Source organism: Pogona vitticeps, chromosome 4 (assembly GCF_051106095.1).
Source record: "Pogona vitticeps strain Pit_001003342236 chromosome 4, PviZW2.1, whole genome shotgun sequence".
NCBI classification, from domain to species: domain Eukaryota; kingdom Metazoa; phylum Chordata; class Lepidosauria; order Squamata; family Agamidae; genus Pogona; species Pogona vitticeps.
This window is the reverse complement of record NC_135786.1, coordinates 16,310,810-16,335,689: the sequence shown is the minus strand read 5'-3', so window position 1 is coordinate 16,335,689 and position 24,880 is coordinate 16,310,810. Positions and strand designations below refer to the sequence as shown.

Here is a 24,880-nt window from a genome sequence, read left to right as displayed (position 1 = left end):
AAAATATATTAATCTTTCCAGCCATTTTCACTCTAAACTTCTCCCTTTTACCCCAAATATGTCTAAAACTGAGTGAATTTGTTATTAAGAAAAATGAAGGGAGGGGTGTGTGTGTGTGTGTGTGTGTGTGTGTGTGTGTGTGTTTTATAACAGCTGAATAAACAACAAGCAAGTAAAGTTCAGAGCAGCCAAGCCAAAACTTGAGGGTGTAGGAAATAATAATAATAATAATAATAATAATAATAATAATAATAATAATAATAATAATAATAATAATAATAATAATAATAATAATAATCAATCATCATCATCATCATCATCATCATCATCATCAACAACAACAACAACAACAACAACCCTGCGTAGTAGTAGTAGTAGTAGTAGTAGTAGTAGTAGTAGTAGTAGTAGTAGTAGTAGTGTGCTGTCAAGACAAATCAAACTTACAGCAATTCCTTCCAAGTTTTTTTTGGCACAGAGTACTCAAAGTGGTTTACCGCTGCATTCTTCTGGGGGCACTCGGGGACTGTGCAGTTTGCCCAAGGCCGCCCAGACTGACTCTTCTCATGGGAAGCAGAGTGGGGGACAGAACCCCCAACCTCTGATTATGCAAGGGAGCTCTTGCAAGGGTAAAGTTGCTGCTTTGCAAAAGGTTTTTTCCAGAGTGCATCTTCCGAAAAACAAGTGTACAGCAGCCACTTCACCCCTACAAGAACTCCCCATTCTTCTAGCATCTGGCAGTAAATTCAAATGATACAGGGTGACTATATTATTAATGTACTCCCCCTGCTGCCAAAATAGTAGCACCCCATCAACAAACCTGGTCTTTGTGGGACAATCACACAAAAGTGAAGAACCTGTCATGCTCCAGATGTTCTTGGATTCCAGTTGCAACCAGCACTGGCAGCCTGGTCTATGATGAAGGATGACAGCACTAGTAGTAGTCCATCAACATCTAAAGATCATAACTTTTTTATCCCTGAAACATGTTATGGGTTTCCAGAGATATTTCTCTTTTTTTAACACCATTTTACAAGCTTTCCTTTCATATGTCTGTCTCAAAAGATCCTGGCAGAACTTCTACTCCCAACACTTTTGGGCTTCAGGAAATCTAGCAGAATCAAGCTGATTCATATTTTTTAGGAATGTGCTTCAGAATTCCCCTTGGTCAAGTCAGATTGTTTAATTATAATGCAGGAACAAGTCCTCTGGGACTGGAACTACTGAAGAAGAATTCATTGGGCTGTGATTCTATACTCACTTCCCTGGAAATAAGTCCAAATAAATTCACAACAGTCACACGTAAGATGGCACCACTAAAACTTCTTTTATATACAATTCGAATTCCAACAAATAAACTCTTCAGCTTCACAGAAGATGAAAAGGGGAAGAAAGAGTCATGTGATGCTTGCCCAAAACTGATTTTGGGGGAATAAAAAAATGAAAGTCTGTGTAAAATCTAAAAAAATCAGTGACTGTTAATACCTTTATTGGACCATTAAATATTAAGCTCATGTATTTAAAATATTTGAATCTGTTTGTGGTCACTATAAAAAATTAATGTTTCGCTTTTGTTCTTTGGGTGAAAATATATGAAGCCAAGACCAAGCATTCCATGTGACCATTCTGAGGCATTCTTGGAGTTGTAGTACTACTACTACTACTACTACTACAACAACAACACATTTTTCCGAGCCCTGTGTGATTTCTTTGCTGCCTTTAACTATCACTGTCTAATCGAAAAGGGCAGTTTTCTCCCAGTTCATCAGAAAATTTGGGTAACTTTTCTTCATGTTCTACACCAGGCAACCTGGTGTTTTTTCATAAATGGCACCACCAACAAGGATCACAGCTACATCTTTGGAAAGAATGAAGAATACCAACATCTGTCACATCTCTAAGCTTTGGAAGGAAAAGTAAGAAAGGCACCAAGGCAAGATTAAGGAGAAAACACACTTCAAAGGAGCAAAAATCCCAAAGTATTTCAAGGCTGTCAGATTTTTTGCAACTGGTTGAATCTATACAGCCCCTTCACTGATTGGTGCCTTGTTGTGGCCAAGAGGCTTGAGTAATTCAGAGAAGCTATGGGCTATGTCGTGACGACTATGTCCAAGACGGACAGGTCATAGTGGAGAGTTATAACTAAACGCAATCCACCTGGAGTAGGAACTGGCAAGCCACCCCAGTATCTTTGCCAAGAAAACTCCATGGACAAAAGGCTAAAAGATATGATGCTGGAAGATGAGCCCCTCAGGTCAGAAGGTGTCCAACATGTTACCGAGGAAGAGCGGAGGACAAGTACAAGTAGCTCCAGAGCTAAACAAGTGGTTGGGCCAAGGCCGAAAGGATGCTCAGCTGCAGTCGCGACTGGAAGTGAAAGTAAAGTCCGATGCTGCAAAGAAAAATACTGCATAGGAACCTGGAATGTAAGATCTATGAACCTTGATAAGCCAGATGTAGTCAAACAGGAGATGGCAAGAATAAACATTGACATCCTGGGTGTCAGTGAACTAAAATGGACAGGAACGGGCGAATTCAATTCAGACAATTACCATATCTACTATTGTGGGCAAGAACCCGTAGAAGAAATGGAGTAGCCCTCATAGTCAACAAAAGAGTGGGAAAAGCTGGGATACAAGGTCAAAAATGATAGACTGATTTCAATACGAATCTAAGGCAGAGAGGAGAAGGGAAACAAAATGCAAGGGAGATAGGGAAAGTTACAGAAGATTGAATACAGACTTCCAAAGAATAGCAAGGAGAGACAAGAGGGCCTCCTTAAATGAACAGTGCAAAGATATAGAGGAAAATAATAGAAAGGGAAAAACCAGAGATCTGTTCAAGAATATTGGAGATATTAAAGGAACACTTTGTGCAAAGATGGACATGATAAAGGACAAAAATGGGAGGGACCTAACAGAAGCAGAAGACATCAAGAAGAGGTGGCAGGAATATAGAGCGGAATTATACCAGAAAGATCTGGATGTCCCTGATAACCCAGATAGTGTGGTTGCTGACCATGAGCCAGACATCCTGGAGAGTGAAGTCAAGTGGGCCTTAGAAAGCATGGCTAACAACAAGGCCAATGGAAGTGATGGCATTCCAGTTGAACTATTTAAAATGTTAAAAGATGATGCTGTTAAGGTACTACACTCTGTATGCCCGCAAGTTTGGAAAACTCAGCAATACCCAGAGGATTGGAAAAGATCAGTCTACATCCCAATCCCAAAGAAGAGAAGCGCCAAAGAATGCTCCAACTACCATACAATTGCACTCATTTTACACCCTAGCAAGGTTATGTTCAAATACCTACAAGGTAGGCTTCAGAACTCCCAGATGTACAAGCTGGATTTCGAAGGGGCAGAGGAACTAGAGACCAAATTGCTAACATGCACTGGATTATGGAGAAAGCTAGAGAGTTCCAGAAAAACATCTACTTCTGCTTCATTGACTACGCAAAAGCCTTTGACTGTGTGGACCACAGCAAACTATGGCAAATCCTTAAAGAAATGGGAGTGCCTGACCACCTTCTCTACCTCCTGAGAAATCTATATGTAAGACACGAAGCAACAGTTAGAACTGGATATGGAACAACTGATTGGTTCAAAACTGGAAAAGGAGTATGACAAGGCTGTACTCCTTTCCCAATTTTGTATATTGTCTCCTTACTAATTTAACTTAGATGCAGAATACATCACGCAAAAGGCTGGATTGGAGGAATTGCCAAATGGAATTAAGATTACCAGAAGAAATATCAGCAACCTCAGATATACAGATGATACCACTCTGATGGCAGAAAGTGAGGAGGAATTAAAGAACCTCTTAATGAGCTAGAAAGAGGAGAGCTCAAAAGTGGTCCGAATCTCAACATCAAAAAAACTAAGATCATGGCTACTGGTCCCTTCACCTCCTAGCAAATAGAAGGGGAACATATGGAAGCAGTGACAGATTTTACTTTCTTGGGCTCTATGATCACTGCAGATGGTGACAGCAGCCCCAAAATTAAAAGATGCCTGCTTTTTGGGAGGAAAGCGATGACAAACCTAGACAGCACCACCTTGCCGACAAAGGTCCACATAGTCAAAGCTATGGTTTTTCCAGTAGTGATGCATGGAAGTGAGAGCTGGACCATAAAGAAGGCTGGCCGCAGAAGAATTGATGCTTTTGAATTGTAGTGCTGGAGGTGACTCTTGAGAGTCCCCTGGATTGCAAGGAGAACAAACCTATCAGTTCTGAAGGAAATCAATCCTCAGCGCTCACTAGAAGGACAGATCCTAAAACTGAGGGTCCAATACTTTGGCCATCTGATAAGAACAGAAGACTCCCTGGAAAAGCTTCTGATGTTGGGAAAGTTTGAAGGCAAGAGGAGAAGGGGATGTCAGAGGACAAGATGGCTGGACAGTGTCATCGAAGTGACCAACATGACTTTGACCAAACTCCGGGAGCCACTGGAAAACAGCAGGGCCTGGCGTGCTCTAGTCCATGAGGTCACGAAGAGTCAGACACGACTTGACTAAAGAACAACAAAATATAGAGGATAATTCCCTCAGTTGTCCTCTGAATAACAGATCAAATTCTGGTGTCCTGAAATTACCTCAAAGCTTGATAGTATAAAAACGACCTTGCTGCTTTCTGCGTCCCACCAGTATACAGGTCTGTGAGCTCAGATGTCACAGAAACAGTTTTTCATTTTCTCTACAATGAAGGACCAGATGTTTCTACCTTTCCTGCAAGCCTATGGGCTACTCCAAGTGAAACCTAACACTGACATATCACCTGAGAAGCCCCCTATTGCAGAACCTCCTTTCTCCATTATTTCTTAGAACATTGCAAACTAGAAAACTTAAAAATTGTTTACTGGTGATATCTTGACTAATAAAGCAATTTAGAGATTTCACAAAACATTGAAAATATTTTGCTTCTGTTGTTTGGCTTTATAAAAGCATTACTGCGCTATTCATAGTTGACAAGGCTAGAATAGAGGCAGGCTTCAATCAGCCTGTAAATGGATTAAACCAATTGCTCTTGGCTGGAGAGAAATCAAGATTTGAAAGATATTGCGCCAAATTTCAAATGCCCCTTTGAGGTTTTCTCTTTCCTTTTCTTTCCATTCCTGCTCAAGGAGAGGGTGTTTTGTTGTTGTTGTTGTTGTTGTTGTTGTTGTTGTTGTTGTTGTTGTTGTTGTTGTTGTTGTTGTTGTTGTTTTGCAAATTCATACCAGGGGGCTTGACAGGGTAATATCTAACTAGGTCAAAAAGGTTACCTTCCTGTAATGAACTACTCCTCTTTCTCATGTAAACAGCTCTGCCTAGAAGAACACTCACTCCTGATAAAGGAACTTTTTTTGTTTTCTTTTTTTTTTGTCTTTTCCCTTTATTCTTCTTTCCCTTTTGTAGTATAATCAATGGTTATTAGGAACATTTCAGCAACCATTCACACCTCTCTTAGAGCCATTAACACGTCATTAACATGTCACAAGCAGTCACCATTCCTCTAAGACATTGAATAGAGGGACTACCAAAAGAGGTCTGGAGGAGAAGTCTTCAAACACAGGGGTGAAGAATTCAGAAGGTACAAAAATTAACTTGAGTATGAAGAACCACAGACCATCAAGGGTTGAAGTTGTTCCTTAACAACTCATCTTGTACATGCCAGATAAATGAAGGATTGCAAGTACTGTATTGCTTTCTTCATCTTGTATACTCCAGACTATACCGAAGATTTGGGCAGGGGGACTGCTCCACTCTAACCAATAAGGCTGCCATTTAATATATTTGCTGCATATCTTGCCTTCTCTAGAGTAAAAAGAATAGGTAGCCCATTGCTAGGGCAGTGGTGCATCCCCCTCGGAAAAAAAAACCTGATGTGACGTGAACACATACTGTATATACTCAGTCCTGATATGAAGACAACTTAATCATAAAACATCTCACAAAAATATTTTATCTGCTCATCATGCAGGGCAAATGTCCCTCCAGATGAAAGTACAGCAAAGTAAAGGTAACTGCTCAAAGAAAACAGTACATCCACTCAACTAGTACCCTACTGTGTAGAGTGCCTAGCTTCATGGTTAAGGTGGTGTACACTTCAGTTAAGGTGGTGTACAAAACCTGAAGCTGAGGCTCCAATGCTTTGGCCATCTCAGGAGAAGAGGAGATTCCCTGGAAAAGACCCTGATGTTGGGAAAGTGTGAGGGCAAAAGGAGAAGGGGACGACAGAGGATGAGATGGTTGGACAGTATCATCGAAGCTACCAACATGAATTTGACCCAACTCCGGGAGGCAGTGGAAGACAGGAGGGCCTGGTGTGCTCTGGTCCATGGGATCACAAAGAGTTGGACACAACTTAACAACTAAACAACAGCAACACTTCAGCTGAGTCAAGTGAGCAAACATCTCATGGCACACTGTGAGCATCTTCAGCTCAGTCACAACAGGGGGCACAATTCAATGTATTTATTTTATTTATTATTTCTTTAATTTATATACCGCCTCATTAGTGTGATGTACTACTCTGGGCAGTGTACAACAAAGTAAAATAAAACAAACAACAATAACATCGTAAGATAAAATTAAAAAGTAATGCAGAAAAAGTAATCTAATGTAGAGTGCATCCTACATACGCCAAATGCCTCAAGTTCCACTCTCAGCATCTCTAGACAGGTCTAGGAAATATCCCTGTCTTACACTCTGAAAAGCCACTACTGGTCAGTGAAGTAGGCAGTGCTGAGCAAAACATGCCAGTAGTCTGACTTGGGTACCCCATTGTTCTGATACAGAAATACAGAATTTTGTCTGAAGGATTTTGACAAGCAGACAACTATAACAATATGTGCACGTATGCAAGTGTACCCAGGTACTGTGCTGGAGGATAGGCGGTGCAACCAGGAGCAGGTGCTAATTCGGACCACATTAGCAGCAGAGAAACAGCAGTGGGTCGGGCAAGAGGACTGCATACCTTTCTCAACAGATTAGCTTTTGTTGTATATCAAGCATAGATATTTCAAACATATAAGCAAAGACCTGAGATGCAGAGCCAGAGCTCAAAGAAGTTAATAATTTTTCAGATTACATGTCTTAAATTCTGGGCGTTGTACGCCGCCACCCTTGCAACCCACATAATCCTACTACTGTATTTCCAACCTCTGTATACCAGAAAGCAAAGTACTGTAAAAGAGGAAGTCTGGAGATAAACTGGAGGCACAGTCACATTCTGAGAATGTCCTGCAAATAGTTAAGATATAATACATATACACATGAACACGATGGACCACAACCCATCGACATGTGCACAGCCCATTTTTCTTTTTGACCTCTACTTCACACTAATGACACATTTGTATAGATGTCCTCAATGTCCATGTACAGTTTCTCCACCTGAAACATGATCAGTGACAGCTATCACAGTTCTGTGACAGAAAGCTGGTCCACAAATTCAGAAAGCACACATAGAACAGGATGGCTGTATTTAAAATCAAAACAAGATTGAACCCACCCCCCTCTGTGTTCCACAACACTTAGGTAGATGACTAAGCCCACAGTCAGTCTGTCTTTCAGTTATTTATACAAACTGTATATTCATCACAGTTGTACACCCCTTTCATTCATTATATGCCTCTTCCTCTGTTATAGTTAGAACATGAAAGTGTGTCCACATCTGCATCATCCTGCTTATGTACCATAAAGTTGATTCCAACTCCTTCCAGGGTTTTCTAGGCAAAAAGTATTTAGAACTGGCTTAACCAGTTTTTCCTCCGGAGCTACTCTGGGACTGTGAAGCTTGCCCAAGGCTACAGCAGCCAGCTATTCTTGCGGGAGGCACACTGGGGAACTGAACTTCCCAACCCAGGACTCCACAACTAGGTACCCAACTCGCTGAGCTATCTGGACAGCTGAAATCATGTTTACTCAAGTCCAATTTAAGAGATACCATTTTGAGATGTAGTTTTAGAATAGTGATACAGCCGGTGCTGTATGGGATTACACTCCCACTGAAAAAAAACAGGTGTGCAGCTTGGGTGTGTTCCTAGATTCATCTCTGAACTTGGATGCCCAGGTCTTAGCAGAGGCCAGGAGTGCATTTGCACAATTAAAACTTGTGTCAGCGACCTCAGTTTCTTAAGAGATCTGATCCGGCCACCGTGATACACGCCCTAGTTACTTCCCGGCTGGATTACTGCAATGTGCTCTATGTGGGGCTGCAGATGGAATGTGTCTCTCGGTCCCACCAGCTTCACGGATGTTTCTGATGGGGTCACAGGAGAAAGCCTTCTCTACTGCTGCTTCTAGACTCTGGAACCCCCTCCCACAGGAGGCCAGACTGGCCTCATCTTTGCTATCCTTCCACAAGCAGGCAAAGACTTTTCTCTTCAGGCAGGCCTTCCCTCAGTAACCAGCTACCTGTGTGTGAATTTTAAATAGACTGCAATGCATTACTGCTTTGACTGGATTTTTACTACTACTTGTTTTCCATTTTTGTGTTTTCAATTTCTCAGTGACTTTTTTTTTAAAAAATGTATATTTATTGATCTTTGCCTTCATATTACCTGTTAATGATGTAAGATGTCTCCTTATTCATTGTTTGTAGTATTAAATATTGTCTTTTCATGATGGTAACCACTATTGTATACTCATTGCTTTCAACTTTAAATATTGCCTTTCATTGTTGCAAGCCGCCTTGGCTCCTTTTCAAGGAGAAAGGTGGAGTTTAAATATTTAATAAACCTGTACTAACACAACAGGCAAAAATAAAACTGATATAAAAAATAAAGACAAAAACATTGCGCCTTAAAAACTATGGTGGTAAGTATTTTAATGCGAGCTTCTCTCTCTTCTTTATTTCTTATATTTCTTTTGTTTTTGCCTGATTTCAGATGTTCATCTACATATACCACACAATGATTTAAAACAAAGAAAAAGTTAAACAAAGTAAAGTAGCCTCCCTCAAATGTCATGATTCTCCTTATTATGTGCCATTGAGTCACTTCCAACTTAAGGGTGACCCTGTGAATTAATGACCTCCTGCTCCTGTCTTGCAAAAAAAAAAAAAAAAAAAAAAGGCCACAGACTGCCTTTCTTGAATCAAGCCATCTCATATTTAGTCTTCCTCCTGTCCTGCTGCTTTCCACTATTCTCAGCATTTTTGTCTTTTCCAATGAATCTCCACTTCTCATGGTCTGCCTGAAGCCTGATCCCCTCAGTTTAGTTATTTTTGCTACTAGAGAAGGTGCAGGCTTGATTCAATCTCTTACTCACTTATGGAAGGTTTGGGTTATATTGTTCCTCTTCTAAGAGCATGTAAGCAATAGTGTTGAAACAAGGTACAAGTCCTTTCGATAAAAGGACTAGCTGAAAACTCCCTGGGAAACCCTCACCCAGATCATGATACATTTTCACAGTCAGGATATTTTTGACGTAAACGTATATAGCTTCCTGCTCATTTTTTCCCTTCAGCAATTTGACTGAAAGTTACGAAGTCAGGGAAACCAGCGGGTGGCACATATCCCATTTTTAGCACAGAACACTGAGTTCAAAAAAAGTTTCTTCATTCCTACCAAGGTTTTCTTTGGATAGTCCAAAAAGAGCTGCAATTTTTAATGTCATCATCAATATGAAGCAAGTCAAATAATCTTTAATATGTCAAAAACTAGTTGTGGCATTCATTCTGCTCCACTCTATGCCATTCCTATGACCTCTCTAAAGTCTTTTTTATTTATTTATTTATTTATTTATTTATTTATTTATTTATTTATTTATTTATTTGATTTGATTTGATTTGATTTGATTTGATTTGATTTGATTTGATTTGATTTGTATCCCGCCCATCTGGTCTATGTGACCACTCTGAGCGGAGTCTAGAACTGACACCCACATATAGATACCAATATGAACAAGCTCCATGACTCTCATCTATGATTTTTTCCCATCAACATAATGCTATACAGGTCCACACAGATGTAAGTCCAATTAGGTTCAGGAGTACAGTGGTGCCCCGCATAACGGGCGCCCCATTTAACGACGAATCCACATAGCGATTAAGTTTTTGCGATCGCAAAAGCGATTGCAATGCGATGTTTTAAATGGTAAAACATCACTTTGCGACGATCGGTAAGCTGTTTCGCTTACCGATTTTTGCATAGTGATGTTTCTAGAACAGCTGATCGGCAGTTCCAAAATGGCCGCCGGGTAAAAAAAATGGCCACCCGCTGTGTTTTCACGCCCATTCCTCGCTTACCGTATGGAGGATTTTCGCATAATGGTGAGTTTTAGCACATAGGAAAGCATTAAAAGTGTTTTAATGCATTCCTATGGGCTTTTTTGTTCTGGATAGCGACGAATCCACATAGCGACGATTTTTCTGGAACAGATTATTGTTGCTATGTGGGGTACCACTGTACTTACTTCCACCTAAGTATCCAAAGGATTGTAGGTAAAGGCAAAGGTTCCCCTTAACATTTTGTCCAGTTGTGTCCAACTCTAGGGGATGGTGGTCATCTCCATTTCCAACCCATAGAGCTAGCGTTTGTCTGCAGAAAATCGTCCATGGTCACGTAGCCAACGTGACTAGACATGGAACGCCATTAACTTCCCACCGTGGCGGTACCTATTTATCTACTCACACTTTGCATTTTGCATGCTTTCGAAGCACTAGGTTGGCAGGAGCCGGGACAAGCGACGGGGGCTCACTCCGTCATGTGGATTTGATCTTATGACTGCAGGTCTTCTCACCTTGCAGCACAGAGGCTTCTGCGGTTTAACCCGCAGCGCCACTATGTCCCCTCCAAAGGATTGTACCGGAAGTGTAATAAAAGGCATGCCAAGAAGCAGGGTTTTTTTAAAAAAAACTCTTTGACATTCAAAACAAATACATTCTAAGAAGACTCTAATTTGATTGTAAACCTGCCCCAATGAACTTCTTCTGCTAAAGAAACTAGCCTTAAATAAAGGGCAATGTATCAAAATTTACTAGTTTAGACTACAACACTCAACATCATGGCAGTTGTAGTCCAGGGAAGTGAATTTTCCAACCACTAAAATGAAAATGGCCTCTATCAGGAAAAATGCACATCACAAGCATTATATATAGGACCCAGGTTATGTGCTTGCTGTGCTGCAAGATTTCAATAGCCTTGCTTTTAAACAGTTTGGATGGGCACTTAAGTAGCACAAACACAGTCTGAATGTGTCCCAATCCAGACAGTCACATTTGAAAATTCCCTGAGGGAAGCATAACATGTATATTGAAAGCCTAACTAAAGCATAAAGATCCCAAAAACCATCACCAACCACCATCATCTCCCAATGCAGCTGTGTATTTCAGTGTTCAGTCATGCGTTTTCCCTTTAATCCTCTCAAATATTATATTATGTTTCAATTTTGTTGAAAAATTTCACATCACTTGAATTTGAGATAGTTCATGGGATAGTTTATGGGATAGCACTCAACCCTGAGTGCTCACTGGAAGGACAGATCCTGAAGCTGAGGCTCCAATACTTTGGCCATCTCAGGAGAAGAGAAGACTCCCTGGAAAAGCCCCTGATGTTAGGAAAGTGTGAGGGCAAGAGAAGAAGGGGACGGCAGAGGACAAGATGGCTTGACAGTGTCATCAAAGCTACCAACATGACTTTGACCCAACTCCGGGAGGCAGTGGAAGACAGGAGGGCCTGGCGTGCTCTGGTTCATGGGGTCACAAAGAGTCGGAGATGATTTAACGACTAAACAACAACAACAACAATGGGATGGTTTTATAACTATGGATAGTTTTATATTACTGTATACTGTACTAGCACCCAATCTAAGACTTGCTTCAATGTCTAGGTTGTATCTATAGCTCTGTAATGCTATTGGTTTGACCTGAGGATCAAAGGCAGAAAGTACAGTATGTGTACATATGTGTGCATGAGAAAGAGTTTTAAACTGCAACATCTTACACATCATACACACACACAGTGGAGAGCCTGGAAAAATCATTTTTTGGCATTTTGATGCTTTGATGAGCAGAAAGATAAGCTTATTCTGTTATTGAAACATTTTACACATTCATATAAAATAAAAGAATATCAGTTCATTCGTTATGACGAATGCACAAATCCGTTTAAAGACCGGCTCACTAACAATGGTAGTCAAAATTGTACTAGCCTCCCTTCAGTACTGGCTTAAAAGAAACTTCCAGTTACAGGAAATTGTCCTCTAGGAGTAGTAACTTGTTACTACTCCTAGAGGACAATTTCCAATCAAGCTGGTTAAAAGCGGTCCTAAATAAATTGCAAGTAATAGGCTCTCCTCAAGCAATATTAAGCATGCAATGGGATGAAGCAAAATCAGCCCTTAAACAGAGAATAATGGATATGGAGAGACAGGTAGATCTCAGTAGATGCCCCAATTTTAGAGCAATAGACATGCATAAATATCGTCCGCTCCCTATGGCCTACCTATCACAGCTTGAGACATATAAATTTAGGAAAGCCTTTACTCTGGCTAGATGCGAGGCTTTCCCTTCTGCGGTGTTGGAAGGCAGATTTAAGAAAATCCCGAGGGAACAGAGATTCTGCCCATGTGGCTCTGGCGAGATAGAATCTATCGAGCACATGATGCTCAGGTGTAACAGGCATAATAAGATTCGAGGAAAATATATTACACCTCTCTTAAAATATATGGCAGGTCAATCGGATTCAGACTACTGTAATCAATTGTTAACCGACCAAAATAGGATTACTACAGAACTGGTAGCGAAATTTTGGGCGGCATGCTATAACAGACAGAACAGACAGCTAAAACCTTAGACCTTGGTCTTACATTGCTATATTTGCTGTTTTAGATATTTTACCTTTTGTATGTCTGGTATGGCTCTTTGTAGTGCATACCAGTCTTTGAAATTTTGTATTCAATTTTGTATGGCTTGATGCCGTAACAATAAAGTATGTAGGAATATCAGTTCATATTTCTTAATGTTCTTAATATTGTCACACAAATATATATTTTTTTCATATGCATGCAATTTTGCCTTCAGCCTCTGTGTGGTTTATAAATCTCACCATATAATGATCCCATGTACACTCTTTTAAAAACAGCCAGAGTATCTTTACAGGACTGCTGGGAGCGTTGGGGGCGGGGGGGGGAGAGAGATGTGTTTACACTCATGTATGGACCCCATCATGTGATCCTGGACAGACCTTTCCAGGGCCACGATTTAATCTGCTTTGTTTCAAGTGGGAAATACCGGGAGATCAAATAAGTTCAAATACAGGTCAAATATCCTTCAAGAAATTCTTTTGATTTATACAAGCAGGAAAATGAAGTTTAAGAAGTGTGATTATGAAAGGGTTACTACAAACACAGCTGTACTCACACTCTTATATCTGAAGCTCTCCAAAGTGGGGGGTGGTTTGCGGGGGGGGGGAGAGAGAAAGTTTGCGACATCTATATTAACCTTTGGCTGCACACCAAGGAAGGCCTGTAGCGAGATGGAATGTAAAGCGGCCTTTCCAAATTTTAACACAAGCCAGGTTACAGCTGCAAATGTCTGCCCCCCCTTGCATTCACTTTGCAAAGTAATTCCCAAAGGATGGTTCTTCCCCCCCCGCACACCCTGCTTCTTCCCTTTCAAACTATTATAGAAGGAAGACGCTAATACCCCACAGAGCTAAAAGCTTGTTATTAAAGGGGGTAAAAAGATGGATTTTCTGATCGCAAACACTTGTGAAAGGGGGGGGGGTGTTGGTGGGGGAGGAAGTGCCGGCCAGATGGTGTGAAGTAAACTGAAGCTCAAGGTCTCCTTCAACATCTTCGTTTACATGAACCCCAAGCCACTTTTGTGCACTCTTTCCAAGAATGACTAATTTTCCTATTTCTCTCCGTCTCTGCTTTTTCCTTAGTTTGTCAAACCTCTGACCACAATTTTAGGGTTGTCAATGAAGCAACGAGAGCTGACAGCCTTTTTCACTCAGTGGAGAACACATTTGGGGTGGGGTGAGGGGGCAGAGAGAGAGAGAGAGAGAGAGAGAGAACTGGGCCCAGTCTTAGCAGCAAATATTTTCAGCAAAAAGCCAGAAGAAGGTGGGAGGTGGACATCCCAAGCTTCTGTTTGTGGAAGCCTTGCTCAATTGAAGTCCATGCTGACTACAGTTACTCCTGGGAGATGAGACAGCTGCCATTTTGATCCTCTTTCAATCCATATGAAAAGAAACACCACCACCCCGTCCAAAAAAAAAAGCCAAACAAGCCCAAAAGGTAAGATGATGGCAGTGTCTGCTAGAAGAATGCCCAAAATATAACTTTACTGCAAGAAAGTCCATGCTAGGATCTTAACTTATATGCAGAATACATCATGCGAAAGGCTGGACTGGAGGAATACCAAACCAGAATTAAGATTGCCAGAAGAAATATCAAGAACCTCCGATATGCAGATGATACCACTCTGATGGCAGAAAATGAGGAGGAACCTCTTAATGAGAACCTCTTAATGAGGGTGTAAGAGGAGAGTGCAAAAATGGTCTGAAGCTCAACATCAAAAAAACTACGATCATGGCTACTGATCCCATCACCTCCTGGCGAACAGAAGGGGAAGATATGGAGGCAGTGACAGATTTTACTTTCTTGGGCTCCATAATCACTGCAGATGGTGGCAGCAGCCACAAAATTAAAAGACACCTGCTTCTTGGGAGGCAAGTGATGACAAACCTAGACAGCATCTTAAAAAACGGAGACATCACCTTGCTGACAAAGGTCCGCATAGTCAAAGCTATGGTTTTTCCAGTAGCAATGTATGGAAGTGAGAGCTGGACCATAAAGAAGGCGGACCACTGAAGAATTGATGCTTTTGAATTGTGGTGCTGGAGGAGGCTCTTGAGAGTCCCCTGGACTGCAAGGAGAACAAACCTATCCATTTTGAAGGAAATCAACCCTGAGTGCTCATTGGAAGGACAGACCCTGAAGCTGAGGCTCCAAAACTTTGGCCATCTCATGAGAAGAGAAGACTCCCTGGAAAAGAACCTGATGTTAGGAAAGTTTGAAGGCAAGAGGAGAAGGGGACAACAGAGGATGAGATGGTTGGATAGTGTCATTGAAGCTATCAACATGACTTTGACCCAACTCCGGGAGGCAGTGGAAGACAGGAGGGCCTGGCGTGCTCTGGTTCATGGGGTCACAATGAGTCGGACATGATTTAACAACTAAACAACAACACAACAAGGATCTTATCACTGCTTTACCATACAAACCGCCCATCACTGGAAACGGTCATGCCTCTGTACTTTTTTTTTAACTTGTGAAAATGTCATACTTACCAGAGAAGGTCCTCTCCTGCGTCCCCACCAAGCATACCTGTGAGGATGGTGGAACTGAGAGAAAGGCCTCTCCTGATGATCTTAATGCACAGGAAGCCTCATAAAGAGTCTTTTAACCAAAGCATGTCCAACTTCTGTTTGATGTTTCCACTACTACAAGTACTACAGTCATGCCCCGCTGGACAATTACCCTGCTCTACGACGAATCTGCATTACGTTGACGTTTTTGCGATTGCTTTTGCGATCACAAAATGATGTTTTAAATGGGGGAATTTCGCTTCACGTTGATCGGTTCCGTCTTTCGGGAACCGATTTTTCGCTTTATGATGATCAGCAAACAGCAGATCGTTGGGTTTCAAAATGGCCGCGGGCTTTCAAAATGGCCCCCGCTGTTTTCTAGGACGGATTCCTCGCTATACAGGCACCTAAAATGGCCGCCGTATGGAGGATCTTCGCTGGACGGTGAGTTTTTCAGCCCATTGAAAATGGGTTTTCAATGCATTTCAATGGGATATTTTCGTTTCGTTTGACAATGTTTTCACTCTACAATGATTTCGCTGGAACGAATTAACATCGTCAAGCGAGGCACCACTGTATTTGGATGTCCAAAATCAGTGAGTTCTATCTGCACGATGGGACTGATGTCACCAGTCCTGGCAAACTGCCTCTAATTAGAGAAGTTATTTTACCTCAGTCAATGAACAATGAATTCTTATCATTAATGTAAGAAACACTTAACACTGCTGTGTTCAATTCGCTCAATTTCAGATTGAAGCTGATCATCTTGTTTAATTTGGTATTCACATCTATTTCTTGTAACTAACAATATTTTTGGGGAAATTGTGTAGGCATTGGTTTGTTGGTTTTACATTTAAGAAACTGACTTTTTTTTCATGGAACAATTAAGCACTGGAGCTTTTTTTCTCTGGAAAATGATACACTCCACATCATTACCTCAAATTGCCTAATGATAGGGACAAACCTGTCAAGAAATGTCTTCTCACAGTTCCCCCCTCACACGTTATTGCATAAGCGTGAAAGGTAAAGAAATACATATCATTCACTCGCTCTTTGCCTTTCAGTGCTTCCTTGGGACCGACAAAGCCTCTCTGTTTCTTTTCATAAAAGGATTGTTTGTTCCAAAGGCAAAATCTTTCAGATCTTCACCCCATCCTTGGAGAAAGTACCTAGCACCTCCCTGAAAATTTGTTCGCTTGCTCCCAATGACCACACATACAAACTGGACAAAAACATCTTGGAGAACTCTGTATAAATTTCAGTTAACTTGTACTGTCTGCTACCACCTTTGAGATTTGCACTTATTTATTTGGTTTATGGTATTTTATTAAACTGTTCTTCTTTTCTTCTCTTTTCTTTCCTTTTCTTTGGGGAAAAGGGTCACTGAAAATACCCTCTCTGGCATAATGACCATTCCTCGCCACAATGGACCTTCTGGCACTATGACACTCCTTTGCTGAACTTGTTCAACTTATGTAACAAAACCCTACCTGGGAAATATAATGCCCACAAGAGTATCTCTTACGGAATGAAGGCATGCAGTTTCATACAGGTTGCAATTTTAAAAGATCACTATAGAAACCCTCCAATTTAAATGACAGAAAACCCACCCCCACAAATAGATCTTCTGTTTTTCACTGTCAATAGAAATCTATATGTCTGAAAACAGGTGCTCTGTTTGCTTACAGAGTCTCGCTAGCGACTGGTCTAATTCATTAAGAGGTCTATAAACAAGCCAGCCTTTGTCCCAGGAAGATGAAAGAGCTGTGACAATAATGGGATGAAAGGTGTGCACAAGGATGAAGAAAGCTATTACGTATCTATGTCGTTTCTTAAACTCGTCCTGGCATGCACTGCTGACAGGGGAACAAAACCACACAGACAAAAACTTTCAGAAGTGTCTTGTTGCCAATAGGTCCACCTGTCTAGGTTAAAACTACTGGATCTTGCCTATCATCTTACTAATGACTGCCAACGCTAACAGTAAGCAAGGACAATAGAACTGCCAAAGAACCACAATTTCTTGAACAGCCTCCATACACATCTTCTGCCATGCCATTTTGGACCAGTTTCAAAACCTACCTTTGGGGACTGTTCTTCCCAGAATCCATCAGTCAACACACATTCTGGGAAATGCAGTCCCCAAGCTCTGAACCATCCACGTAACCAGCACTAGTTCTGGTAATGATACAAGACAGTAACTTTTCTAAAATCCAAACAAAGTACACAGTTAAACCAGGGAAAGGAGGAAAGTAGAATGCTTACCCATCTAAAATAAAAGCCTAAAATCTCTATAAATTCAATCTACCAGTTTTTTTCCTGTCATCCTACATTTCTATCTACAGGGAATTTTAGGAGAATATTCAAATATGCATCCTTTATGGTTCAGCCCACCATGGTTCAAACTGGCCAATATGGTTACAGTTTTCCATTCAGGCCTTCAGGGAGGGTGGCGCAGAAGGGGCCATAATATGCTTCCCTGTCTCTCCTTCTCATGTTCCGGTCCTGAAGGCCTGAAAAGATATTTAGTTTTCTTGAATTTAGAAGGTGCAATCTGAATTCTTTAATTTTGGACGCTGCCTGTGAGCATGCAGGCACAAGCATATACATCCATTTGTGTGCATGTGCTAGTATATTCACACATGCAGCTTAAACAGGTGAACGCAATATTTATTGCATGCCTTGTCACACCATGGGTGTCTATGTTGCACCTAAATCAGCCAGCAATTGTACCACCTACAGCTGGTCTTTTAAAGGAGAAATCACGGAATCATAGAAAAGTGAAGTTGGAAGGGGTCTACAAGGCCATCAACTCCAACCCCCTGCTCAATGCAGAAATACAATCAAGGCATACCTGCCAGGTGATTATCTAAGTTTTTCTTCAATGCCTCCAGTGTTGCAACACTCACCAACTCTCAAGGTAACTGGTTCCACTGTCGTACTACTCTAACAGTTAGGAAGTTTTCCTGGTATTCAACCGAAATCTGGCTTCCTTTAACTTGAGCCCATTGCTGCATGTCCTGCAGTCTGGGATGATCAGGAACAGATCTTTCCCCTCCTCTGTATGACAGCCTTTCAAATATTTGAAAAATGCTATCATATCACCCCTCTGTCTTCTTTTCTCAAAACTAAACATGCCAAATTCTTTTAGCCTTTCCTCATAAAGCTTGGTTTCCAGCCCCCTGATCATCCTCGTTGCCCTCCTCTGAACTTGTTCCAATTTGTTAGCATCCTTCTTGAATTGTGGTATCCAGAACTGGTGTCCAGAAAAGTGGGATAAAAATATTGCAAATAAATAAATAAAAAATAAACTATGTACATACAGTATATCTTCATGTGTATGCATTCAGCTGCCTTGATCTTTCCTTCTACCTTTATTTATTTGGCTTACTCCTGGCTCTTCTTCCAAAACTGAGCCACAAGATGATGATTCAGGATGCAACGGACAACGTCTATAGAGAATTCTTAACTTGAAGCAATTAGCCTCCAAAAGTTTTTTTTTTCATCGCAGTGCAACAGGACTTCAGCTGGTAACTTATAGGCTGAAACCTGTAATGTAGATTTATGCCGTGTAAGTCTGATGATGATGATGTCAGCCATGACCATAATTAAAAGTTTCCTACCCTCATCTCAGGTTCCAAAAACCCCTTAGGATCCTGGGGACCATAGGATAGGAGAGAAGTCCTAAATGCCAAGAAAGCATAACTGCCTTCCCAGAGCCAGCCTCTACCTCTGTGCATGCACTGGCCTATCAACTTAGTGGTGCATGCGTGAGCCCAGGGAGCAGCCAGCTCCTGGAAAAGAAGCCAGGCCTGCTGCCTCTCGGGTGGGCAGTAGCAGCAGGGAAGCCCATCGCTTAGGGACTTGTAACACAGCATGGGAAAACGGTTCCAAGTTGCAAGTCCAAGTCAGCCCTGGAAAACTTCAAATTGGGTCTGAGTTGAGTTGCTGGTGCAACCTGAGTCAGACCCAAAACAAGCTGTGAGCCCCCTATTCCTGGTAAATAAAAATATTACTGAATGAAAAAGAAATTTATGAAGATAGAAAGCAAAAACACACACCAGTCCTTTGCAGAAAGCCAACCTGAATCAAAGGGCCTTTGCCTTGCTAGCAAAAGGATGACAGGAAACGGGCCAGCCTCCTGAAACGGGGGGGGGGGGGGGAGGATTACAGAAATCGTGATACACAACAGAGTGATGCATAGTGTCACAGGTATGCACTGAAAAGGCTTAACTGCTGTTTAACTAGCAAAATGGGTTCCCGTGGACCACAACTCCTAGAATCATACAGCCAGCAAGGCCCTATGATTGTGAGAATCTGGAAGAGGTAGTCCAAAAAAAGCAACATTTCCTATCTATAAGCAACTCATCCAAATAAAGCAACTCCTTCAGAATATTTTCCACACTTTACAGTGGTTTCCCATCAATTGAATTTTTTTCTTTGATGTAATACCAGCTTTTCAAATTTTCACCCAGAAGAGATCCCTTTTTAACCCTTTATGCCCTCATAACCCCATTTAGTAGTCATCCGCTAGAATATTCCCAAAGAACTATTTGGTCATTAGCAACCCCACTCGGGCATCGAGATACTCAGGCAGCCCCAGGCAAGTAGCCTTCGTACAGTACAGTGGACCCTCGACTTACAGACGGCTCCACTTACAGACTTTTCGAGTTACAGACTTCTCTGGCCGCAAAATTTAGGTTCAACTTGCAGCCGGAGAATCGACCTACAGACCGGGGAAAAAACAAAATGGAACAAAAACGGCCGGTTACGGATTAATCGGTTTTTAATGCATTGTAGGTCAATGGAGCCTCAACCTACAGACTTTTCGACCTGCAGCCACCATTCCAATATGGATTAATTTGGTAAATCTAGGGTCCACTGTAATACTAAAGATGAGCCAGGCTGCTGACTTTCACCATTTCCTACTCAAAGGGTGTGTCCCTTTAAGCATTCCTTAAGAATCACTTCTGGTTCAGGCAAATTGAGTAGTGGGTATTGGGGAATTGTTTTAATTTTTTTAAGCTCTCTCTGTTTCGAACTTCTGTTCAGATTTGGTCTGCACTCACAGACATCCAATCTCTACATGTGGTGGTTTTACAGGCCCACGTGACGCGGGCTAAAAACAGACACAGAAAAACGAGTGCCTATAATTATCTATTTTAAATAGAACTTTGTCCCTGAGAGCTTTCTACTCCAAAATCGAACAGTTTCTCCAGATTCCCAGTGAACAAAGAGAAAACTCCATTGGGCTACAGTATCCCATTAAAAAGGCTCAGCCAACCGCAAGCGAAGAAGTGACAAGTTTCATCTCATTTGCATAAACCCATCCACATGTGCTCACCAAAAGAGTACAGGCTGGCAACCCAGACTCAGCTCATTAGAAAGAGCCAGAAAATGAGGATTTACTGAGAACCTTTCTTGGGTCATTAAGGGCAAAATCCCCAATCCACTTAACTACAGAATGTCCCCACGGTTCTGAATGGGATGCCTTTATAGCAGGAGTTTGAGAATGGCACCCAAAGAAGAAAAGAAATCCATGAGCAATTCCCCAGAAAGTTGGCTATTTAAAGCAGCTTAAATGTGCCTCTGTATTTCTTTTTCCTCTGGGACCTCTTCCTTCACAGCAGCTGCGGCAACATCACGATCATTCAAATAATTTGTAAAACAGATTTTATTTGTCATACGCTGCAAACTGTTGCAGCTCACAGACACAGGTTTGAACTAGTTTGGTAGCAAAATACAGGAGAGAAGGAAATGAAGGGAAGCCTCAAAGATGCACATCCCAGCAGAGGTTGGAAACTTTTATTTATGTGTTTGTTTATTGGATTGTACAACCCAGAATCCAGCAAGCTAGCTAAGGGATTCTCAGAATTCTAGCTCAAAAAAGTAACTTTTCCACGCTCTACAGCTGAGCGTTCTTGCTCTGGAAGCTACAAGGAAAACAAAAGGGATTAGGAGAGGAAATAACTTTTGACAAACCACAATGAACATCGCTGAGCAAATTTCCAGACGTGTTCATAAGATCCAACTGTGATTAATTAATTTGTGATAAACAACACCGCATAGATATTCATCATTGTTGCAAAACCAATGGAAACTCTTCTCTTTGTTGCTGATTCTCAACATTTCGTACTGCTTATCCTTAAGCACACTTGAACCATAATTATGTTCACAGTAAAACATCTCTTACTTATTCATTTTAATGCATACACAGTCAATTCTAGATCAAATGAGGTTATGGTATCATAGCATTCCTTCATAACAAAGGCCATGCAATACTTTTATACATGCCCAAAATGGTTTAAAAAGACCTGTGATTTTGCATCTCTACTTTTAATTGGGAAATAAAACAAGTGCAATCAGAAAACATGATCAAGACATCATCACCTCCAGCTTCTCACCCAGTTTTATACACAGCGAGCACAAAAATTGCAACCCACGTAGCTTCTTTCTTGCAAAAAAAATTATATATCTCAGCAGGCCATTGCTGGTTATCTCATCTGGCCTTTGAATATGTCCCAGCTTGTTTCAAACGCCAACCCGATGGTTTTCAAATTAACCTATGACTGTCACTTTGCAGATCCTAAAGGTAAGCTGTGGACAGCTAATGGCCAAGATCTATTGGGTCTGGAAAATATTACAAGTGGATATCTTACAAACATCTGCCAATAAGGAAAGACAACTTTTGAACACCACTTAGCACTGAATAGTTAGCTGGCAATGGAGTGATGCTCACACTGCAGGACAGCCTCCACTCTTGGGAAGCATGAAACACCTTAAAGGGAAGACAAAAAGTTACAGAAAGAGAGAAAAGCACATGGGATCCAGAGGCAGGCAACCCCATTCTTCTTTCATATGTTAAGACATATGGAGAGGTTATGTGACCCCCATAGCATAGAGTCCTCATCAGCTGGCTCTAGGGAGAATTAGATATGTCTTGTTCTAGTCCTCCTTTCAAAAGCCAGTGTTGGCTAAAGACCCCAGTCCACAACCTTTTGCACGTAACGCCAGCAGGTGGCACACACACGGGAGGAGAGCGTGCCATGGACCTGACCATGCTCTGCTGTCCATATGGGTGGTGCTGGGGAATGGCAATGGAAAAGGTAAGGCATGCTAAGTTTTGAGAAACATGGCATTAACCCCTTCCTGTTAAACAGTGGTTCATAATCACATTCAGAAGGTTCAAATATCGCTTCAAATGTGGCTGGCTGTTTTGTCCAAGCAAAGGGTTGATGACTCTGGGTGAAGTGATGGACTCAAATGCCAGCAGAGAACTTGAAGAATGCTCATAAATAACAATCTCGAATAAATGTTTTCAGACCAGCTCATAGAAAGTACAAAACAAGGCTTCTGCACAGCTGGCTCCAAATTTGAAAGGGGCCCCACCAAAGCATGCAATGGTGGGTGCTATCAGTCTGGAAATTTTGTGTGTTTTATGTGCCTTCAAGTCAGGACTGACTTAACAGGGCTTTCAAGGTAAGTGAGATATTTGAGGAATGGTTTTCAAAGTTCTGCCCTTCTCCCATGGGTTTCCATTGCCATGTGGAGATCTGAATTCAGGTCCCCTGAATCCTAAAGTAGTAGTCTATCCACTACTATACACTGGAAATTTTAACTTTCCAACATGCCCCAAAGTGACACATGCAAAGGGCACTGTGGAAGACAGCTACTTCCATTAATCACCACCAGGTAGGCTGATTGTTAGGACCCCAGGGCAGAGATCAGTGCTAATGGGTTGTGACCCACTCTTGGGATCTCTGGAAACTTTCCAAGTGTTTTAAGCACTGACACCTTTCCTTGGCTGTCGGAACCTCCCCCATACAGTGGGTGCACTAGTAAGTACCAGAGTGTGGGAAAGCTGCCTTTTCAGACTGTAACTCCCAGAATCCCCATACATATGGCTAGTGGGCCACTATACACTTCACATCAATGGTAGGGCAAAGTTACATATTGAATTACAAGTCAGACAGCATGGCTGCTGGCAACCGTGGCCAGGGGATTCTGGGCATTGTGATCCCAAGCACAGATCTGGACTGCTGTGACACACACACACACACACACACAGAGAGAGAGAGAGAGAGAGAGAGAGAGAGAAAGAGAGAGAGAGAGAGACTATGATGCTTGTGACCTGGTCCCATCATCTTCTTGGTTCCTTCCGGCTTCCTTCCAGAGATCCAGGAGTGACCTGTCCTCAAATATTTCCTATACACCTTTCCTCAACCCCTCCAACAGAGAGAGAGAGAGAGAGAAAGAGAGAGAGAAAGAGAGACTCACCCATGTTCACGAAGCTCATGACCATATCCGCCTCGGTGAGGAAGTTGCTATCCTGCAAGCTGGCCAGGGGTGGCCCTTGGGTGCTGAAGATGGGCTTGTAAGGGTAGGAGTAGCCCTCGCCCCCGGCGCCGGCCCCGGCCCCTTCCTCCTCCACCGACATGGCATTGTAGAGGTCCAGCATGAACATGGGCGCCGAGTTGTGCTTGCCGTGGAGATGGGGCCTCGGCCGGTGGGGCAAGCCCAGGATGGACAAGATCTCCCGCTGCATCTCCCGCCGCTCTTGGCTCCGGAGCCTCCGGTGGATGAAACTCGAGTGCACCTCGTTCTCCAGCGTGAAGTCCGCCCGGGAGCCCCGAAGCTCCACAGTCCACACCAAGCAGAGCCACAGGAGCCGGGAAGCCGCCGCCGAGCGCTTGAGCCACCCCGCCGCTCGCGGCATCTCCGTCACCGGGGGGGGGGGGCAGACCCACGGAGCCCGCGGCCGGGGAGGAAGAACCCGCCACGAACCAGAAGGGGCGCTCCGCGGAGAGGGGAGTGGGGGGGAGGAAGGACCGATCACTCGGCTGCGGGGCAGCAGCCGCCGCCGTCCTCGCCGCCGCCGCTGCCGCCGCCGCCGCCGCCCGCGCTCCTGCTCCTGCCCCGGGGAACCGACCTGGAGGCGCACATGATCCTCGCCCAGGCGGTCGCGGGGGACGGGAGGGTGGGGTGGGGTGGGGGTGGGGGGGTTCACTTCGCCGAAGCCATCCGGGGCGCAGGAGGAGAGAAGACGGCCGGGACGAGAGAGGGGAGCGATCCGCCGCCCTTCTCTACCGCGCCGCTTCCCTCGCCTCGCCGGCTCAACCCTCTGCTGCTGCGCGGCTCGAGCCCCGAGTCCGGGGCAGCTTCTCTCCCTCCGCGGCGGCGTCTCTTTCCCCCCCCCTCTCTTTTTTTTTTTGCCTCGCTCGCTCGCTCCTATTTGCAAAGTGCGCTCAAGGGAGGGCGGAGTTTGGCGCTGGCACTCGCTCGCTCGCTCGGAAGTGTCCCAAAGAAACTCCTCGGGGCAGGGGGAGTGGTGTGTGGGGGGGTTTGTGTGTGTGTGTGTGTGTTTATTGGAGGGGGGAGTGTTCTCTGGGACGATCAAGCCTCCGGCAGGCTGGAAGAGGGGGGGTTTCAAAGGCTCGGATGGAGTCCAAAGGAAGAAAAGGAAATAAAAACACCCAAACTTGCCTTTCTTCCTGTCCCACCGACGCGCGCTCGGGGAGGCGAATTAAAGGTCTTTTTCAGGCAGCCAAGTTTTTTTTGGGGGGGGGGGGAGAGAAAGAGGTA

At 43.0% G+C, this 24,880-nt stretch overlaps 1 protein-coding gene across 2 annotated transcripts in view; it reads right to left on the bottom strand.

The window, feature by feature from the left end:
- BMP7 (bone morphogenetic protein 7) overlaps nucleotides 1-24,577 on the bottom strand; it is a 102,287-nt gene extending 77,710 nt beyond the window's left edge. The window contains exon 1 of one of the 2 annotated variants that reach the window (XM_072996824.2): nucleotides 23,576-24,577. In XM_072996824.2, coding sequence (XP_072852925.2) covers nucleotides 23,576-24,014 — 439 coding nt within the window. In that variant the 5' untranslated portion in view covers nucleotides 24,015-24,577. The remainder of the gene's footprint in view (nucleotides 1-23,575) is intronic. The other variant, XM_020797472.3, reaches the window with a different exon arrangement.
- Nucleotides 24,578-24,880: the final 303 nt, after the last annotated feature.